Source organism: Hippopotamus amphibius, chromosome 14, assembly GCF_030028045.1.
Source record: "Hippopotamus amphibius kiboko isolate mHipAmp2 chromosome 14, mHipAmp2.hap2, whole genome shotgun sequence".
Classification (NCBI taxonomy): Eukaryota; Metazoa; Chordata; class Mammalia; order Artiodactyla; family Hippopotamidae; genus Hippopotamus; species Hippopotamus amphibius.
Window position 1 is genome coordinate 9,924,089 of NC_080199.1, and position 17,559 is coordinate 9,941,647.

General features: G+C 39.6%; 1 protein-coding gene across 1 annotated transcript in view; it reads left to right on the plus strand.

Annotated features, from left to right (window-relative positions):
• The window catches only part of NALCN (sodium leak channel, non-selective), a 305,890-nt gene that overhangs the window by 271,264 nt on the left and 17,067 nt on the right, over nucleotides 1-17,559 (plus strand). Inside the window, exons 28-33 of the mRNA XM_057707941.1 lie at nucleotides 1,233-1,353; nucleotides 1,438-1,536; nucleotides 12,448-12,541; nucleotides 13,057-13,163; nucleotides 13,366-13,440; nucleotides 14,152-14,271. Coding sequence (XP_057563924.1) covers nucleotides 1,233-1,353; nucleotides 1,438-1,536; nucleotides 12,448-12,541; nucleotides 13,057-13,163; nucleotides 13,366-13,440; nucleotides 14,152-14,271 — 616 coding nt within the window. The remainder of the gene's footprint in view (nucleotides 1-1,232; nucleotides 1,354-1,437; nucleotides 1,537-12,447; nucleotides 12,542-13,056; nucleotides 13,164-13,365; nucleotides 13,441-14,151; nucleotides 14,272-17,559) is intronic.

Consider the following 17,559-nt stretch of genomic DNA (forward strand, 5'->3'; position numbering starts at 1 on the left):
TTTACTACATAGGAAACATTTCTATCCATCAGCTTTAAACCTTTAAAAACAAGTCAGCCTCAGTTTTGTGTTTTCTTATTAGATTCCCATATATTTAGTATTAAAAAAAAGAAAACTTATAAAAGCACATCTCATGATTGTCTCTATGTTTTGACAACCATAAAAAGTGGTAGAAAAATACTAAACCAGATACCCCCTAGAGCGTTGCCTCCTATGAAGGTGAACTTTTGATAAATGTACTAGCAAGAAAAAAAAATTTTCAAAATATAATTTAGCTAGACTTCAAAAGTCTACTCTATTCAGTAATCTTGAGCTCAATTCATCAAATTCAGGAAATGTGGTGATAACCATCATTTTCCAGCATGTGGTTGTCTAAATCTTTTAATTATTTAGAATAGCCTCAGAAAAGGGGGAAGAAAAAAAAACCACTGAAATCTTCTGTTAACAAAAATGTTAGCTAAGACCTGTAATGACTAGGGGAGATGCAGTGTAGTCGAAAGATGTTAGTGGAAGAGAAAAGTGTAACATGTCAGAAAAATAAGAAATGAGACTTCCCCAACCCCCCCAAAAACAGAGGGTCCAAAATGTTTTAGAAATCAGGAATTAACTGTGGGTATAGACAGCATACTGTGCACTGGGGCCTGTAAGAAGTATCTGTTGATACTTGTTAATGAGAGGAAAAATCCACCTGGGAGGGGGTGATCTGGAGACACACAGGCTATGTGCCACCTTAGGAACCCCTAAAGCATCATAGGTCACAGTTTGCTGTTGACGTGATGACACAGAATAAAAGTGGCCAAGTCCTATTCATTTTACACTTTCTGTAATTGAATAGGCTTTGTAATTCATGCCTTAAGAAAGGTTTTCCAATGTAAAACCATTTCAGAATTCACATCCAAACTCCAATGCCCCTTTGTAAGAATCTCCTACACAAGTTCTAACCAGAAAATCCTCAGTATAAGCAGAAACAGCCAGAAACATTGCAGAATCCCTGGAGCTAGAAGTCGAGTGACATGGCATTTTGTTTTCAATTGAGAACACCCCATCATTACCTGATAATGAATAAATTCTAACATGTTGATGCACCGTTATGAGTTAGCAAACAAATGCCATCTAGCCTACCTTCCAAGTGCCACATATACTTTGCACCCAAGATTGGGGGGAGTCATAGATATGGCCTTAGGATGCTTCTCATTGGAATTTCACAGAATATTCCTCTTTCTGACTTGCAGGGCGAATCCTCGGAACTTTAATTTTGACAACGTGGGCAATGCTATGCTGGCATTGTTTGAAGTTCTGTCCTTGAAAGGCTGGGTGGAAGTGAGGGATGTTATTATTCATCGTGTGGGGCCGGTAAGGACACACTGGAATCCTTTGAACGTTTCCACAGCTGCTTTCATTGGTTTTGATGAATAACCGTATTTTTCATTTATACAGATGCATGGAATCTATATTCATGTTTTTGTATTCCTGGGTTGCATGATTGGACTGACCCTTTTTGTTGGAGTAGTTATTGCTAATTTCAATGAAAACAAGGTAAGAATTCTTGGTTTGAATTCCGCAGGGTTTATTCTTTTCCTAGCCGCTCACTTTGAGTTCCCTTTTTCACACACGGCATGAACTCGCATTAAACTGTAAAGTGACTGGTGTAAATAATCTCTATAACTATTTTACAAGCTGCCTCATTGCTGCCTTTCAGGCACGTTATTTAACAGCACAATTCTCTTGCTAAATTTCCTCTTTTGGTGACGGACGTCATTAATTTGCGGAGGACTGAAAAGCGCATCTCCTATTGTTCACATTGAAAGGATGGGCAGCAAGGTATTAAAATACAATAGCTGAAACCGATGCTCTGATTGCAGGTAATATGACTTTCGCAAAATGTAAATTGGATGCTTCTTTGTAACTCAATAGGTGAACTCAGAATTTTGATGGGGTGGGGGTGGGGGTTAAGGTAGAAATTTTAATATCCTAATTCATAGGATAAAAAGAAGATTCTTCTAATTTCGCATAAAACTTCGCATACTTTATGAATTCCGGAAGCGTGCTGAGTTCCTAACAGCTGTAATGCGCAGCGTAAGAGCTCACGAATGGAAAACGGCAAGTATAGTTTCCTATCCAGAAGAGAGTTTGAGAGAAGCATTCTCTGTCATTTTTCTGGACGTGGCCGAGATGCCCTCTGTTGGGTAAGAGTCAGTCTTCTCCCGGAATGATGCACTGAGGTTTTATATATGCATTTCTCGATTCTCACAACTCTGAAATGCACAGTTGAAGGAAAAGCACACAGCAGAGGTGAAAGCATCGTGTGGGGCATATAAGGAGTAGGAAGTGGGGCCAGGATTCAGACGTGGTGCCTGTCACTGTCATCCAAGAGTGTAAAAATGTCACCTGTTGCTCTGCATTGAATTAAGGCTGGACTAGCCTGCACTGCCCTCGGCTGCTCCACGTCATTCAGGGCTGGGCCCTTTGGTTGGTGCAGCTGCACTTGGGACGGTCTCATTCACGTCCCCCCAGGCTCCACGTGTGTGGTACCAGCTACTCAGCCCATTGCCACCTTTGATGTGTGCCTAATGAGGATGTCGTTTAGTTCTGCCTTTCCGAGGGTGAGACTTGAAAATCCCCCCTTCGGGCCCCAACACCGCTCCAACCCACAGAGACATGGAATGTAGAGAAAGAAAGTGATCACATCGCCCAGCCCCCTGTTTTGCTTTAACACATTCATAAGAGAGTTTCTTTAAGCCCTATGGTGTGTTCAATTTAATACCACGCGGAAAGAGGAAGATGGTCTTTTTAGATGCCTTTGAGCTGTGCCGTGGAGCAGACACTGGGGATTCCAGAACGCGGGCTGAAGCTAATCAGTCAGTTAACAGAGTTTAGGCACTGCTTGCTCGGAACACCTTCCCAGGCCCTCCTAGCAGATCTGATTCCAGAGGAATTCGGTCCTAAGGCTGCTCACAATTCAGCAACATAAATGAAACCTAAAACATTCAATAACTGAAGGCAGGTGCATAGTTAATTGCAGCTCTCAAACTCAGAGGAATGGCTGAAGTGAGCAGAATAACAGCAGGTCTGCTTACTACACTGGCTGTATTCCTGTGCCGAAGGAAGAAAGAGGCCTCTTGCCCGAGAAAGGGGAATGTGGATGTCAGCTCAAATGGGCACTTAGGGAAAGGGGAGAAGTCAAAGAAATTGTGTAACAGATGTTAAAAACATGACCAGTTCATTGGAGATATGCATTTCTAAATTATGTGAACCTTTTAGAAAAGATTTTTTTTCTGCAAGTTTTTTAGGTGGTCATGCATGAGCTACTTCATGTATAACACCTTTACTCATTTTTTTAGTTCAATCGTTCAGCGTATTTCTTTGAGCACTTACTGGGTGCCAGACACTGCCCCTGACCCTGTGAACATGAGGAACTAAACACATAAACTAAACACATAACCTAAACACATGAAGATCTCTGCCCTCATGGAGCTCACTTCTAATGGTCATTCCCAAGGTATAGAAATAGATTCCCAAATATACAGGCAATAGAGAGATTTAAAGATATGAACAATAGGTAAGCTTTGGGGGCCATGTTTTCATGATTCAGAATTATGCAAAATTATGTCTTCCCTGGAAAATGGAACCCTGTTTAAAAAGTTAAAAGTCTATACTAATAATATATATTTTTTAAATTTCTCTACTGTAAGATAATAAACTTAATTTCACAATAATAAACTTTTAGAGGTTTTCATATGTTAGTGGTCAGATGATACCACCATGCTTATTATTCTTTTGGATCCTTTCAGAGTTCAGCCTTCCAAAATATCTGGTTTTATTTAATAAAGGAATGATATTCATATCTCTATGTTCGGAGAACAAGTATTTGTTTGCAGTTAGTGAGAAAAAGTGGTTTAGCATTATTAACATAGAAAAAAATTGATTTAAAATAAAAATCAGTATTAGGAATAAACAGTGTAGTTAAATAATGACAAAAGAAACTAATGACTGCAAAAATATAGAATTCCTAAATCTCAAAACACACAAAGCAAAATTTAGCCAAATTATTTTAAAAAGCTAGCAAATCCAAAATCATGATGAAAAATAGATAGTAACGTGTTTCTCTAAGAAAGTCATAAATCAGACAGAACAAAAAGACCATATTAGATTTGACACAATAAGAGCATTTGATCCAATGAATGTATAAAGATATCTGACTCTAACAGTTTGAGACTAGTACTTTCAAGTACAAAATGTATCATCTACAAAATCATAAAACAATTACCAAAGAATTGATAATGTACACAACATGTTTGCTATCATAATTTTAAAAGATAGCAAAAAATTCCCCATAATTTAAAGATATCAAGACAGCATTCTAAATAATTTTTGAGTTGCAGAAGAAATCAGAATAGAAAATCACAAAGCATTTAGATGTCATTTATAAAAATCACATAAAAATTCTCAAGGTATAGATAAATCAGTAATTAGATGGAAATTTATAGCTAAGTGTACATGCTAAAGAAAAATCAATATTGGTTATTAATGTGCCAAATATACAAATCAATAATTTATAATCGGAGCAACAAAGTAAAGTAGAATAAAGTGGGAGAAAGAAAATAACAAAGATAAGAACAGAAATTAGTGATATAGAAAACAAAATAACTTACAGAAAAGCTCAAGAATGACAAAAACGGTTTGTTAAAATAAATTAGATTGATAAACCTCTTGCAGGAGTGAACATGAACAAAAATGTGGAAAAACAAGCTATGGAAAGTAGAATAGAGCCATTGTTATTACAGGAATAGAAAGTTAGGCTTACAGACTAGAACAGAAAGCCCCAGGAGGGACCCATGTGTATATGAAACAGAAGTAGTACATCCAGTCAGTGGTTGTGGGGACAATAAGACCATCCATAGCGATGCTGGGATAACTGATTGTCTGGATCTCAGAAACTAAAATGAGATTTCACCTTACAGCATACTCGAGAATGAAATCCAGATGAATGAAAGACCCAGCTATGAAAAGCAAATTTGAATCCATTTTTAAACCATGGAGCATTTGTTTTTGACCCTAAAGTAGTTGTAGAGTTCTTGACATTAACCACTAAGTGAAATCCACGAAGAAAAAAATTTATGTCAGATTACATTAAAAGGAAAAGTTTCTGAATGTGAAAAGACACACTAAGCAAAATTTAAAAAACAAGCAAACAAAAACAAGCTAAGACTGGGCTTCCTAGGTGGCACAGTGGTTAAGAATCTGCCTGCCAATGCAGGGGACACAGGTTCGATCCCTGCTCCAGGAAGATCCCACATGCCGCAGAGCAACTAAGCCCATGCGCCACAACTATTGAGCCTGCACTTTAGAGCCCGTGAGCCACATCTGTTGAGCCTGTGTGCTGCAACTACAGAAGCCCATGCGCCTAGAGCCTGTGCTCTGCAACAAGAGAAGCCACAGCAGTGAGGAGCCCGTGCACCACAACAAAGAGTAGCCCCCACTCACTGCAACTAAAAGAAAGCCCACGCACAGCAAAAAAGACCCAACACAGCCAATAAAATTAATTAATTACTTTAAAAAAAAACAAGCTAAGATTAAGAGAAAATATTTACAACTCACATAACTGACAAAAGATTAGTATCCAGAATATATTAAGAATTTCTGCAAAACATCAAAAAGTAAATATCCAGATACAAAAATGAGCAAAGATTATGAACAGGCAATTCACAAAGGAACACACAGGAATCATCATTTATACACACTGAAAATGTTTTATCTCATTAATATTAAAACTAAATCAGATACATTTCAGACCCATCAAACAGCCAAATTAAAATGTCCTATAAAGTCAAGTATTGGCAAGAATATAAGGAAATGGGAACACTTGTAGATTGAAACCAGTTTTCTTGGTTATTGCTCTTTACGTAGCACCTTGGAAATCTCTGGTAAATGTAGAAATGCAAAAACATAGTAAACAAGATGTTTACCATGAGACAGTACATGCGTGTTTATTTATTTTTTTTTATTTTATTTTATTTTATTTTACTTTTTTGGGGGTACACCAGGTTCAATCAACTGTTTTTATACACATATCCCCATATTCCCTCCCTTCCTTGACGCCCCCCCCCTTGAGTCCCCCCCACCCTCCCTGCCCCAGTCCTCTAAGGCATCTTCCATCCTCGAGTTGGACTCCCTTTGTTATACAACAACTTCCCACTGACTATTTTACAGTTGGTAGTATATATATGTCTGTGCTACTCTCTCGCTTCTTCTCAGTTTCCCCTTCACCCCCCGCCCCCTCCCATACCTCGAGTTCTCCAGTCCATTCTCTGTATCTGCATCCTTGTTCTTGTCACTGAGTTCATCAGTACCATTTTTAGATTCCGTATATGTGAGTTAGCATACAATATTTGTCCTTCTCTTTCTGACTTACTTCACTATGTATGACAGATTGTAGTTCTATCCACCTCATTACATATAGCTCCATCTCATCCCTTTTTATAGCTGAGTAATATTCCATTGTATATATATGCCACATCTTCTGTATCCATTCATTTGTTGATGGGCATTTAGGTTGCTTCCATGTCCTGGCTATTGTAAAGAGTGCTGCAATAAACATGATGGTACAAGTTTCTTTTGGGATTATGGTTTTATTTGGGTATATGCCCAGGAGTGGGATGACTGGATCATATGGTAGTTCTATTTGTAGTTTTTTAAGGAACCTCCAAATTGTTTTCCATAGTGGCTGTACCAACTTACAGTCCCACCAACAGTGCAGGAGAGTTCCCTTTTCTCCACACCCTCTCCAACATTTGTGGTTTCCAGACTTTGTGATGATGGCCATTCTGATTGGTGTGAGGTGATACCTCATTGTGGCTTTGACTTGCATTTCTCTGATGATTAGTGATGTTGAGCATCTTTTCATGTGTTTGTTGGCCATCTGTATGTCTTCTTTGGAGAAATGTTTATTTAGGTCTTCTGCCCATTTGTGGATTGGGTTATTTGCTTTTTTGGTATGAAGCTGCCTGAGCTGCTTGTATATTTTGGAGGTTAATCCTTTGTCCGTTGTTTCATAGGCAATTATTTTTTCCCATTCTGAGGGTTGCCTTTTAGTCTTGTTTATGGTTTCTTTTGCTGTGCAAAAGCTTTTAAGTTTCATGAGGTCCCATTCATTTATTCTTGATTTTATTTCCATGATTCTAGGAGGTGGGTCAAAAAGGATGTTGCTTTGATGTATGTCAAAGAGTGTTCTGCCTATGTTTTCCTCTAGGAGTTTTATAGTGTCTGGCCTTACATGTAGGTCTTTAATCCATTTGGAGTTGATTTTTGTGTATGGTGTTAGGAAGTGTTCTAATTTCATTCTTTTACATGTTGCTGTCCAATTTTCCCAGCACCACTTATTGAAGAGGCTGTCTTTTTTCCATTGTATACTCGTGCCTCCTTTGTCAAAGATAAGGTGCCCATATGTGTTTGGGCTTACTTCTGAGTTCTCCATTCTATTCCATTGATCTTCCTTTCTATTTTTGTGCCAGTACCATACTGTCTTGATCACTATGGCCTTGTAGTATAGTTTGAAGTCAGGAAGCCTGATTCCACCTACTCCATTTTTCCTTCTCAAGATTGCTTTGGCTATTCGGGGTCTTTTGTGTTTCCATACAAATCGTAAGATTTCTTGCTCTAGTTCTGTGAAAAATGCCATTGGTAATCTGATCGGGATTGCATTAAATCTGTAAATTGCTTTGGGTAGTACGGTCATTTTCACAATGTTGATTCTTCCAATCCAGGAACATGGTATGTCCCTCCATCTGTTTGTGTCGTCTTTGATTTCTTTCATCAATGTCTTAAAGTTTTCTGCATACAGATAATGGGAGAGTGTCCTTAATTTCTCTTTCTGCTCTTCTGTTGTTCGTGTATAGGAATGCAAGAGATTTCTGTGCATTAATTTTGTATCCTGCTACTTTACTAAACTCATCAATGAGTGCTAGCAGTTTTCTGGTAGAGTCTTTAGGGTTTTCTATATATAGTATCATGTCATCTGCAAAGAGTGATAATTTTACTTCTTCTTTTCCAATTTGGATTCCTTTAATTTCTTTTTCTTCTCTGATTGCTGTGGCTAACACTTCCAAAACTATGTTGAATAACAGTGGTGAGAGTGGACACCCTTGTCTTGTTCCTGTTCTTAGAGGGAATTCTTCCAGTTTTTCTCCATTGAGAACAATGTTGGCTTTTGGTTTGTCATATATGGCTTTTATGATGTTGAGGTAATTTCCTTCTATGCCCATTTTCTGGAGAGCTTTTATCATAAATGGATGTTGAACTTTGTCAAAAGCTTTTTCTGCATCTATTGAAATGATCATATGGTTTTTATCCTTCAATTTGTTGATATGATGTATCACGTTGATTGATTTGCGTATATTGAAGAATCCTTGCATCCCAGGGATAAACCCCACTTGATCGTGGTGTATGATTTTTTTAATGTGCTGTTGCAGTCTGTTAGCTAGTATTTTGTTGAGGATTTTTGCATCTATATTCATCAGTGATATTGGTCTGTAGTTTTCTTTTTTTGTGACATCTTTGCCTTGTTTTGGTATCAGGGTGATGGTAGCCTCATAGAATGAGTTTGGGAGTGCTCCGCCTTCTGCAATATTTTGGAAGAGTTTGAGAAGGATAGGTGTTAACTCTTCTCGAAATGTTTGATAGAATTCGCCAGTGAATCCATCTGGTCCTGGGCTTTTGTGTGTTGGGAGATTTTTAATCACTGCCTCAATTTCTGTACTTGTGATTGGTCTGTTCATGGTTTCTATTTCTTCCTGGTTCAGTCTTGGAAGATTGTATTTTTCTAAGAATGTATCCATTTCTTCCAGGTTATCCAATTGATTGGCATATAGTTGCTTGTAGTAGTCTCTCATGATGTTTTGTATTTCTGAGGTGTCTGTTGTGACTTCTCCTTTTTCATTTCTAATTCTGTTGATTTGCATCTTCTCCCTTTTTTTCTTGATGAGTCTGGCTAATGGTTTATCAATTTTGTTAATCTTCTCAAAGAACCAGCTTTTAGTTTCATTTATTTTTCTTATGGTTTCTTTCCTTTCTTTTTCATTTATTTCTGCTCTGATCTTTATGATTTCTTTCCTTCTGCTTGCTTTGGGGTTTCTTTGTTCTTCTTTCTCTAGTTGTTTGAGGTGTAAGGTTAGGTTGTTTATTCGATCATTTTCTTATTTCTTAAGGTAGGACTGTATTGCTATAAACTTCCCTCTTAGAACTGCTTTTGCTGCGTCCCATAGGTTTTGGGTTGTTGTGTTTTCGTTGTCATTTGTTTCTAGATATTTTTTGATTTCCTCTTTGATTTCTGTAGTGATTCCTTGGTTGTTTAAGAGTGAATTGTTTAGCCTCCATGTGTTTGTCTTTTTTGCAGTTTTTTTCCTGTAATTGATATCTAGTCTCATGGCGTTGTGGTCTGAGAAGATGCTTGATATGATTTCAATTTTCTTGAATTTGCTGAGGTTTGATTTGTGACCCAAGATGTGATCTATCCTGGAAAATGTTCCGTGTGCACTTGAGAAGAAAGTGTAGTCTGTCGTTTTTGGATGGAATGTCCTATAAATATCAATGAAGTCGAGATGGTCTAATGTGTCATTTAAAGCTTGTGTGTCTTTATTTATTTTCTGTTTGGATGATCTGTCCATTGATGTAAGTGGGGTGTTCAAGTCTCCCACTATAATTGTGTTACTGTCGATGTCCCCTTTTATAGCTGTTAGCATTTGCCTTATGTATTGAGGTGCTCCTATATTGGGGGCATAGATATTTACCATTGTGATATGTTCTTCTTGGATGGATCCCTTGATCATTATGTAGTGCCCTTCCTTGTCTCTTTTAATAGTCTTTACTTTCAAGTCTAATTTGTCTGATATGAGTATTGCTACTCCAGCTTTCTTTTGACTTCCATTTGCATGGAATATCTTTTTCCATCCCTTCACTTTCAGTCTATATGTATCCCTTGGTCTGAAGTGGGTTTCTTGTAGGCAGCATATAGAAGGGTCTTGTTTTTGTATCCATTCAGCCAGTCTGTGTCTTTTGGTTGGAGCATTTAGTCCATTTACATTTAAAGTGATTATTGACATGTGTGTTCCAATGACCATTTTCTGAATTGTTTTGGGTTTGTATTTGTAGGTGTTTTCCTTTTCTTGTGTTTCCTACTTAGAGAAGTTCCTTTAGCACTTGTTGTAAGGCTGGTTTGGTGGTGCTGAATTCTCTTAACTTTTGCTTGTCTGGAAAGCTTTTGATTTCTCCCTCAAATCTGAATGAGATTCTTGCTGGGTAGAGTATTCTTGGCTGTAGGTTTCTCTCTTTCAGGACTTTCAGTATATCCTGCCATTCCCTTCTGGCCTGCAGAGTTTCTGTAGAAAGGTCAGCTGTTATCCTGATGGGTTTTCCCTTATATGTTGTTTGTTGCTTTTCTCTTGCTGCTTTTAATATTTTTTCTTTGTGTTTAATTGTCGTTAGTTTGATTAATATGTGTCTTGGTGTATTTCTCCTTGGGTTTATTCTGTATGGGACTCTCTGTGCTTCTTGGACTTGGTTAATTATTTCCTTTCCCATGTTGGGGAAGTTTTCCACTAGAACCTCTTCAAATATTTTCTCAGACCCTTTCTTGTTTTCTTCTTCTTCTGGGATGCCTATAATTCGAATGTTGGTACGTTTAAGGTTATCACTGAGGTCTCTGAGGCTGTCTTCTAGTCTTTTTATTTTTTTATCTTTTTCCTGCTCTGTGGTGTTTATTTCTCCCATTCTATCTTCCAACTCACTTATTCGTTCTTCTGCCTCAGTCATTCTGCTGGTTAGAGCATCTAGAGTATTTTTAATTTCAGTTATTTTGTTATCCATTGCTGTTTGTTTTTCTGAGTTCTTATGAACTGTTTCTTGTACTTTCTCTATTTTGTTATTGATATTTTGTATCATTTTTACTATCATTACTCTAAATTCTTTTTCAGGCATTTTTCCTATTTCCTCCTCATTTATTTGGTCTTGTGGGTTTTTTTCCTGCTCCTTTGCCTGCATGGTGTTTCTTTGTTTCCTCATGGTTGTCCAAGCTTTTGGGGTTGCTTGTCCTGGTGATAGAGGTGTTTATAGAAGACTGTCCAAGCCTCAGACTAATGTCCAAGTATTGGAGTAGACGAATATTCAGTCTCTTAGAATGCTGAAACCAGCTCGGCGACTCGAGGTGAGTGACGGGTGCTGCAAGCTTAAAGAAAACACAGACACACATTTAAGAGAAAGATGGGACCGGGGGACTCAAGACATCTAGGATCAAGAGCCATGCGTGTTTATTGCAGCATTGTTTATGATCTGTAAATCTAAAATGATAACTCTGACATATTTGTACAGCAGGATACTGTATGAGCAGTTAAAATAAAGTAATCAGATCTAGTATCTAGTTGTATGGAAAACGTAATGTTCAGTGAAGATAAAAACAAACTGGGGATTTCCCTGGCAGTCCAGTGGTTAGGACTCTGCACTTCCACTGCAGGGGGCCCAGGTCGGGGCCAAATTAAATGTCTGATAAAGTCAAGTATTGACTTTGATCCCTGGTGGGGGAACTGAGATCCTGCAAGCCTCAAGGTTCGGCCAAAAAAAAAAAACAAAACGAAACAAACTGTGTAAATTACCACGTCAGATACTTTTACACAAATTTATAAAATTAAAAACAAATATATTCTTATATATTTATACATACGTAAGCAACAAAAGTCTGAAAACATAATGAGGGAGATGTACCCCTGAAGGACAGTTAGCTCTGTGTCAGGAAAGGCAGGATGGGAGTGGGAAGGTTTTGTTTTGGTTTTTTTTCCAGTTTCTTTAATTATACTTCTGCCTTTGTAATATATTGTAATGAAATGTAATATATTCATGTATACTTTAATGACGTGCTGTATCATATAACAGAATATCTGATTTCATTTAACAGGTTGTCACAGCACTAATATCTTAAAGATTCAAATTCTCTGACCTCATACCACTTAAAAATAGTTTCATGATTGCACGTATCAGAATGATTTCTAAAAAGACACAATAGCCTTAACCAGAAGCAGCAACACTGACAAGCTATCATTTAGCTGCAGCATTTTCTACCATGAAAGGAAACTAACCACGGCTAGAGAGTATCCCTTTTTGAAAATGTAATCATGTAGAAAACCTTCTTTAGATGTTCCCAAACCTGAATATTATACATGTTCAAAGATGCCAACTGAAGGCTGCTGAATCTTATCTGAACCCACAGCCCTCTTTTTCTGGAACTCCTCCCAAAGCCACGTTTGGGAATTCTGACCGTGTCTATCGAACCACCACGGTATTGGAAGAATATCTTTGTTTTAAAGCCACATTAGTCCTGTTTGTATCAGCAGCCTATTTGCAGTGTCCTTGGTGTGGTGCACATGACAAAGGGTCTTCCTCTGCTTTCCTTTGTTTATTAAGGGGACAGCTCTGCTGACTGTAGATCAGAGAAGATGGGAAGATTTGAAGAGCCGCCTGAAGATAGCACAGCCTCTTCATCTACCACCTCGCCCGGGTATCAAAGATGCTCTGATTTTATTCATGTTGGGCACTAGTGTTCGTGATTCCCCAGGAGCCTAAGATTTCAATTAAAATAATAATCGTGAGGCCACTAGGCGGTTGTGCATAAGTTAATATAGAAACAGGCTCCAAACTACAGATCTCTCCATAGACTATTAAAATCAACCACCCAAGGCCGTGCTTCAGTGCTCTCAGGATGAGCCTTAATGAAAAAAAAATGAATTTTTAAATAAAATATATTTGTGCTTGCCTTTTAAACATAGGAGTGAAATGTATTAAACTGACAGAAATTGAATGATGTGCTTCTCCTTCCAATACAGACGGCGTCATGCACTGTCGTTTTAAATATTCAGACCCAGCCATTCCTGCAAAACACTTCATAATAGATTGAACTGTAGGAGAAGAAAAAAAATGTAATGGGTTTTAAGCTGAGCATTAAGGAAAATGAAAGACAAGAACATAAATATGATCTCTGTCTAAAATGTCCTTGCTGAAACCTTTCTTTTCCAGATAACGATGGTTTTAGAGCTAAGATGTACGACATAACCCAGCATCCATTTTTTAAGAGGACAATCGCGTTACTCGTTCTGGCCCAGTCGGTGCTGCTGTCTGTCAAGGTACTTTATTTCACCCTAAGACTCTGGAAGTGGATTTTTTATTCATTGGTGGGTCCAAGAACATCGCAAGTAGCCATGTCCACTCACAGTCTACGTTTATAAAACATTTAAATTCACAATCGTGTTCAAATGGGAGGAAGAGGGGAACGTCTTTCTGTGTTGATGGATGCAGGCACAGACCTGTGTGCTGTTTCTTTTACAGTGGGACGTCGAGGACCCAGTGACTGTTCCTTTGGCAACCATGTCGGTCGTTTTCACGTTCATCTTTGTTCTAGAGGTACAGCAGTGAGTCAGCGGGTGCTGGGGGCCGCCATGCACATTTTAAACAGTGTCCTCCTTTGATGGCACTTCCTTTCACCTCTGTGGTCCGTTGCTTTGGAAGTCCTTTTTGGGGAAGGCAATGGCATGCTCTTAGGATATTTCCTTTTCAGGCTGCTCTGCGTCACTTGAACAAAGACTTCACTTTATATTTCCATTTTTCTAACTGCAGGAATTGCTAACTGCTGTTGATGCTGTATCTGAAAGTTGGCCTGTCTAGTTATGTCAGTTCAAATATTTACAGCAAACAGCACAAACGACTGTAATTCAGGGACTTAAATTACAATGTGGTAGCAAAGGGAGTTGGCCCAGACAAGATTATTTTAATATATAGTCCACATCACATAGCTTTCCAGTGCAACCTTCTTTGAAATACAAGCAGATTTTTATTTCACCCTGTACCGGTTGATGTTTCCCAAAATCTATGTCTTTTACTTGAGGAAGAAAAACACCCTGCTGTCATAACTAGTCATAAAACAAGGAGAAAAGAGTGTGGAGAATATAGATTTACATATACACATACACACATATATATACATAGACACATCAGTAATGAACTCTTCTCTTTGGTTTCTACATCCTTTAAAAAAATAATGTGCTTCAAGTTAATACGCTTAATTATGTTCTGAACACTCAGCCTCAATTCACCGTCTTCATTGTTTCTCCCCAGGTTACAATGAAGATCATAGCGATGTCACCTGCTGGCTTCTGGCAAAGCAGAAGAAATCGGTATGATCTGCTGGTGACATCACTCGGCGTTGTCTGGGTGGTACTTCACTTTGCCCTCCTGGTAAGAGCATCGCTTAAGTTTATTTCAGTTGGTAATTTCAGTTCAGGTATCCCTGTTTCCAGTCCCATTTCACTCCAGGTCAGCCTACTCTCAGGGGTCAGGTTAACCTCCCTAAAATTCAGCCTTGACTGTAACGGGCCCTTGGACATGCTTGCATCCACACACACTTACACACTCATGTATGTGTACGTGTGCACACACTCACACTCATCACACAGATAAAAGCTGGCCCCTCAAAGTCCTAGAGCCTGTGAGCCAGAAAGAAAAGGGCCTCAAAGATTCTCTGGTTTAAGCTTCATTTTCTCAAAGGACAAAAATGAGAGAGAGAATGAGAGAGAGAGAGAAAGAAATGGACATCGAGAGATGAAGAGACCTACCTAAATTCACACGCAAGCCAGGATCAGAGGACCAGAACCCAGTTCTCAGAGCAGCCGTGTAGCATCCGTACCACTACATTATAATCAGGGTTTCCCAGTATGATTCTCTGGTACTTTGCTGCCTTCTTTTCTCCTAGACGCCCAGCTGCCATTTCTCGAAAGCCATCATTCCTCATCTCAACACCTGAATTCTCACTGTTTTGCCTAAAATTCATTCAGCCTCCCCACCCTCCATTCAGCTCAGACTCTGCGGTCAAGGGTATACTTGGCTGTGATCATGAGCCGTGTTGTCCAATAGAAATAAAACATGGCCTGGATATAATTGTATATTTTCTGGGAGCCACATTTAAAATATTAAAAAGACATAAAAAAAGAGAGGACATTAACTTAATAATACATTTTTAACCTACCATTTCCAAAATGTCATTTCAACATGTCAGCAATGTAAAAATCATGAGGGAGTGAGGCTGCATCCTTTCTCTGATACTCAGTCTTTGATTGAGTGTGTATTTCACATTGACAGCACATCTTACTTTAGACTGTTCACATTCCAAGTGCTCACTGACCACACGTGGCTACCATGGTGGACAGCACAGGTCCAGAAGACCTGGGTCCTAATCCAGCACCATTTTCCAGCCTTGATCAACTTATTTGTCTTCAGTGATCTTTTGTTCCGTGCTCTGAACTGGGAATATAATTTCTGAATCTACCTAGTCCATATGCTCATTATGAAGGTCAAGTATGTGAAGTTTTTCTAACTGTAAAGATTATACAAGCCCACAACACATTATTATAAATACTTTACTCTTTTGTTCGTCTTCCTTGATCCCACCCAAAAGTAATACCATCAGATTCCCCTGCTCTTCTGTCCATTCTCCCATCCTTTCCAGTGTTAGAGTCATGCCGGAAAACGATCCCTAACGTTACAGAGCCTGGCTAGCTCCGTTGGTAAAGCATGAGACTCTTATTAATCTCAGGGTCGTGGATTCCAGCCCCATGTTGGGTGCCAAATGAAAGCCAGTACTCGAGATACAAGTGTTGGTAGAAAAGGAAATGCTGCTTTACTCAGAAGGCCAGAAACCTGGGGAGAAGGTAGACTCATGTCCCAAAGAACCAACTCCCTCTCCACTGCCTGTCAAGGGGCAAGAGCTTTTAAAGGGGCGTTTTAGGAGTGTATAGGTAGAGGGGGGTGCTGTGCATAGAACGTACTGTCAGCTCTGACAGTCATCTTGAAATCGGTCATGCAGTGGTCTGAATATTATCTACAGCCCTTGAGGAAGAACTAAAGGTCCTTGACTTTGTTTAACGGCTAAACTGTTATTATTTTGTCTTATGTGACTGCTTTCCTTTGCTTCTGCATTTTCTCACTTCTCCAATTAAATTTATTCTTTGGCTAAAGTTCTTCTATAGACAACAGGCAGACAGAGGACATTGTGGGGGGGTGGGGGGGGTCTGTCCCCAGGAAGGCCCCATCAGGTCCTGGTCAGTTACACTACACAGGAATCCATTTACACACCACAAAGGCCTTGCTTTAGGATGGAATTGCTGCGTTCAGGAAGATATCGCGTGTCCTTAAAACAGTTGTTACCTGCAGCATCTGGGGCGGTGCCAAGCCCAGGTGGGCTCTGAGTCGCCCTGATTCATTTCCTCAAATGACAAATGGTCCAGCGCACTAAAAAGCTACCAGTCACTATGCCAGGAACTGAGAAGAATGTAATGGGCAAAACAAGGAAAGTCGCTGCTCTCAAGAACCTACAGCCTGGAACGTTAGATCAGTGTTTGCTGAATGCCCCCCAGGTCAATGAGAATTACAGCTACAGTAAGAGAGACGGAGAGACACGTGTGCCTGTAATGACACAGGACAGTGCACGATGGCTTCATCGGAGGGGTTCTGGAAGGCATCCCTGAGGGAGTGATGATTGGGTTCAGTCTGTAGGGTGAGGGGAGAACATTCCAGGCCGCTGTAGGGACTGGGAGGATTCAGGAAGATAAACAGTGTGCCTGGAGTAGAAGGAGTGAGGGGAATATGGAACAAGATCTGGTTGGGTAAGAAGGGGTCACACCTCTCAGGACCTTGTAGCCCAGGTAAAGGAGCGGGTCGTCATCCTGGAAGCTGGGGGATGTCATCCCTTCCAGAATGCAAAGGGAGACGATATCTACAATAGCCTCAGAGCTAAAGTGGAAAGAAGCAGCAGCAAAGCCCACGTTTGTATCTTTTTCCAGACAAATGGTAGCCAAAAGCTACTCGGTCCAAGCAGGAGAGTGACTAAGCTTCCTAACTTTGGGTGTCCCCAGAGAGGATACCTCACACCCGAAGACCAGCTTGCCTCTCTGCCTGACTGTTTCTGCCCTTCTCCGGGAGCCTGTGGTCCTGGAAGGACGTTCCTCCTCTGCTCTGTGTTGCAGTGGACTGTTGTGAAGGAAGATGCAGTCCTCGTTCCCTTCCAAAGATGCTTCTGTGCAGACACGTTTCCTTGCACCTCACCGAGGATCTTCCCTTCCAGGGGGCCCATCTGTGACTGTTGTCATTTGACTAAGCAAGGCTCCCGGGGAATGATAGTCACGCCTTGGCATCAGCTTAATGCCACCGTTGTTATTGCAGTTGTAGCCAGTGGAGTCTCTGTTCTCAGATGAAGCTCTCTTAGTCATAGAGCACACCGAGTCATCTCTTTTTTTTTAATTAATTTTTATTGGAGTATAGTTGCTGTACAATATTGTGTTAGTTTTGTACTGTATAGCAAAATCCATCAGCTATACCTAAACATATATCCTCTTTTTTGGATTTCCTTCCCATTTAGGTCACCACAGTGCATTAAGTACTATACAGTATGTTCTCATTAGTTATCTATTTTATACATAGTATCAGTAGTGTATATGTGTCAATCCCAATCTCCCAATTCCTCCCACCTCC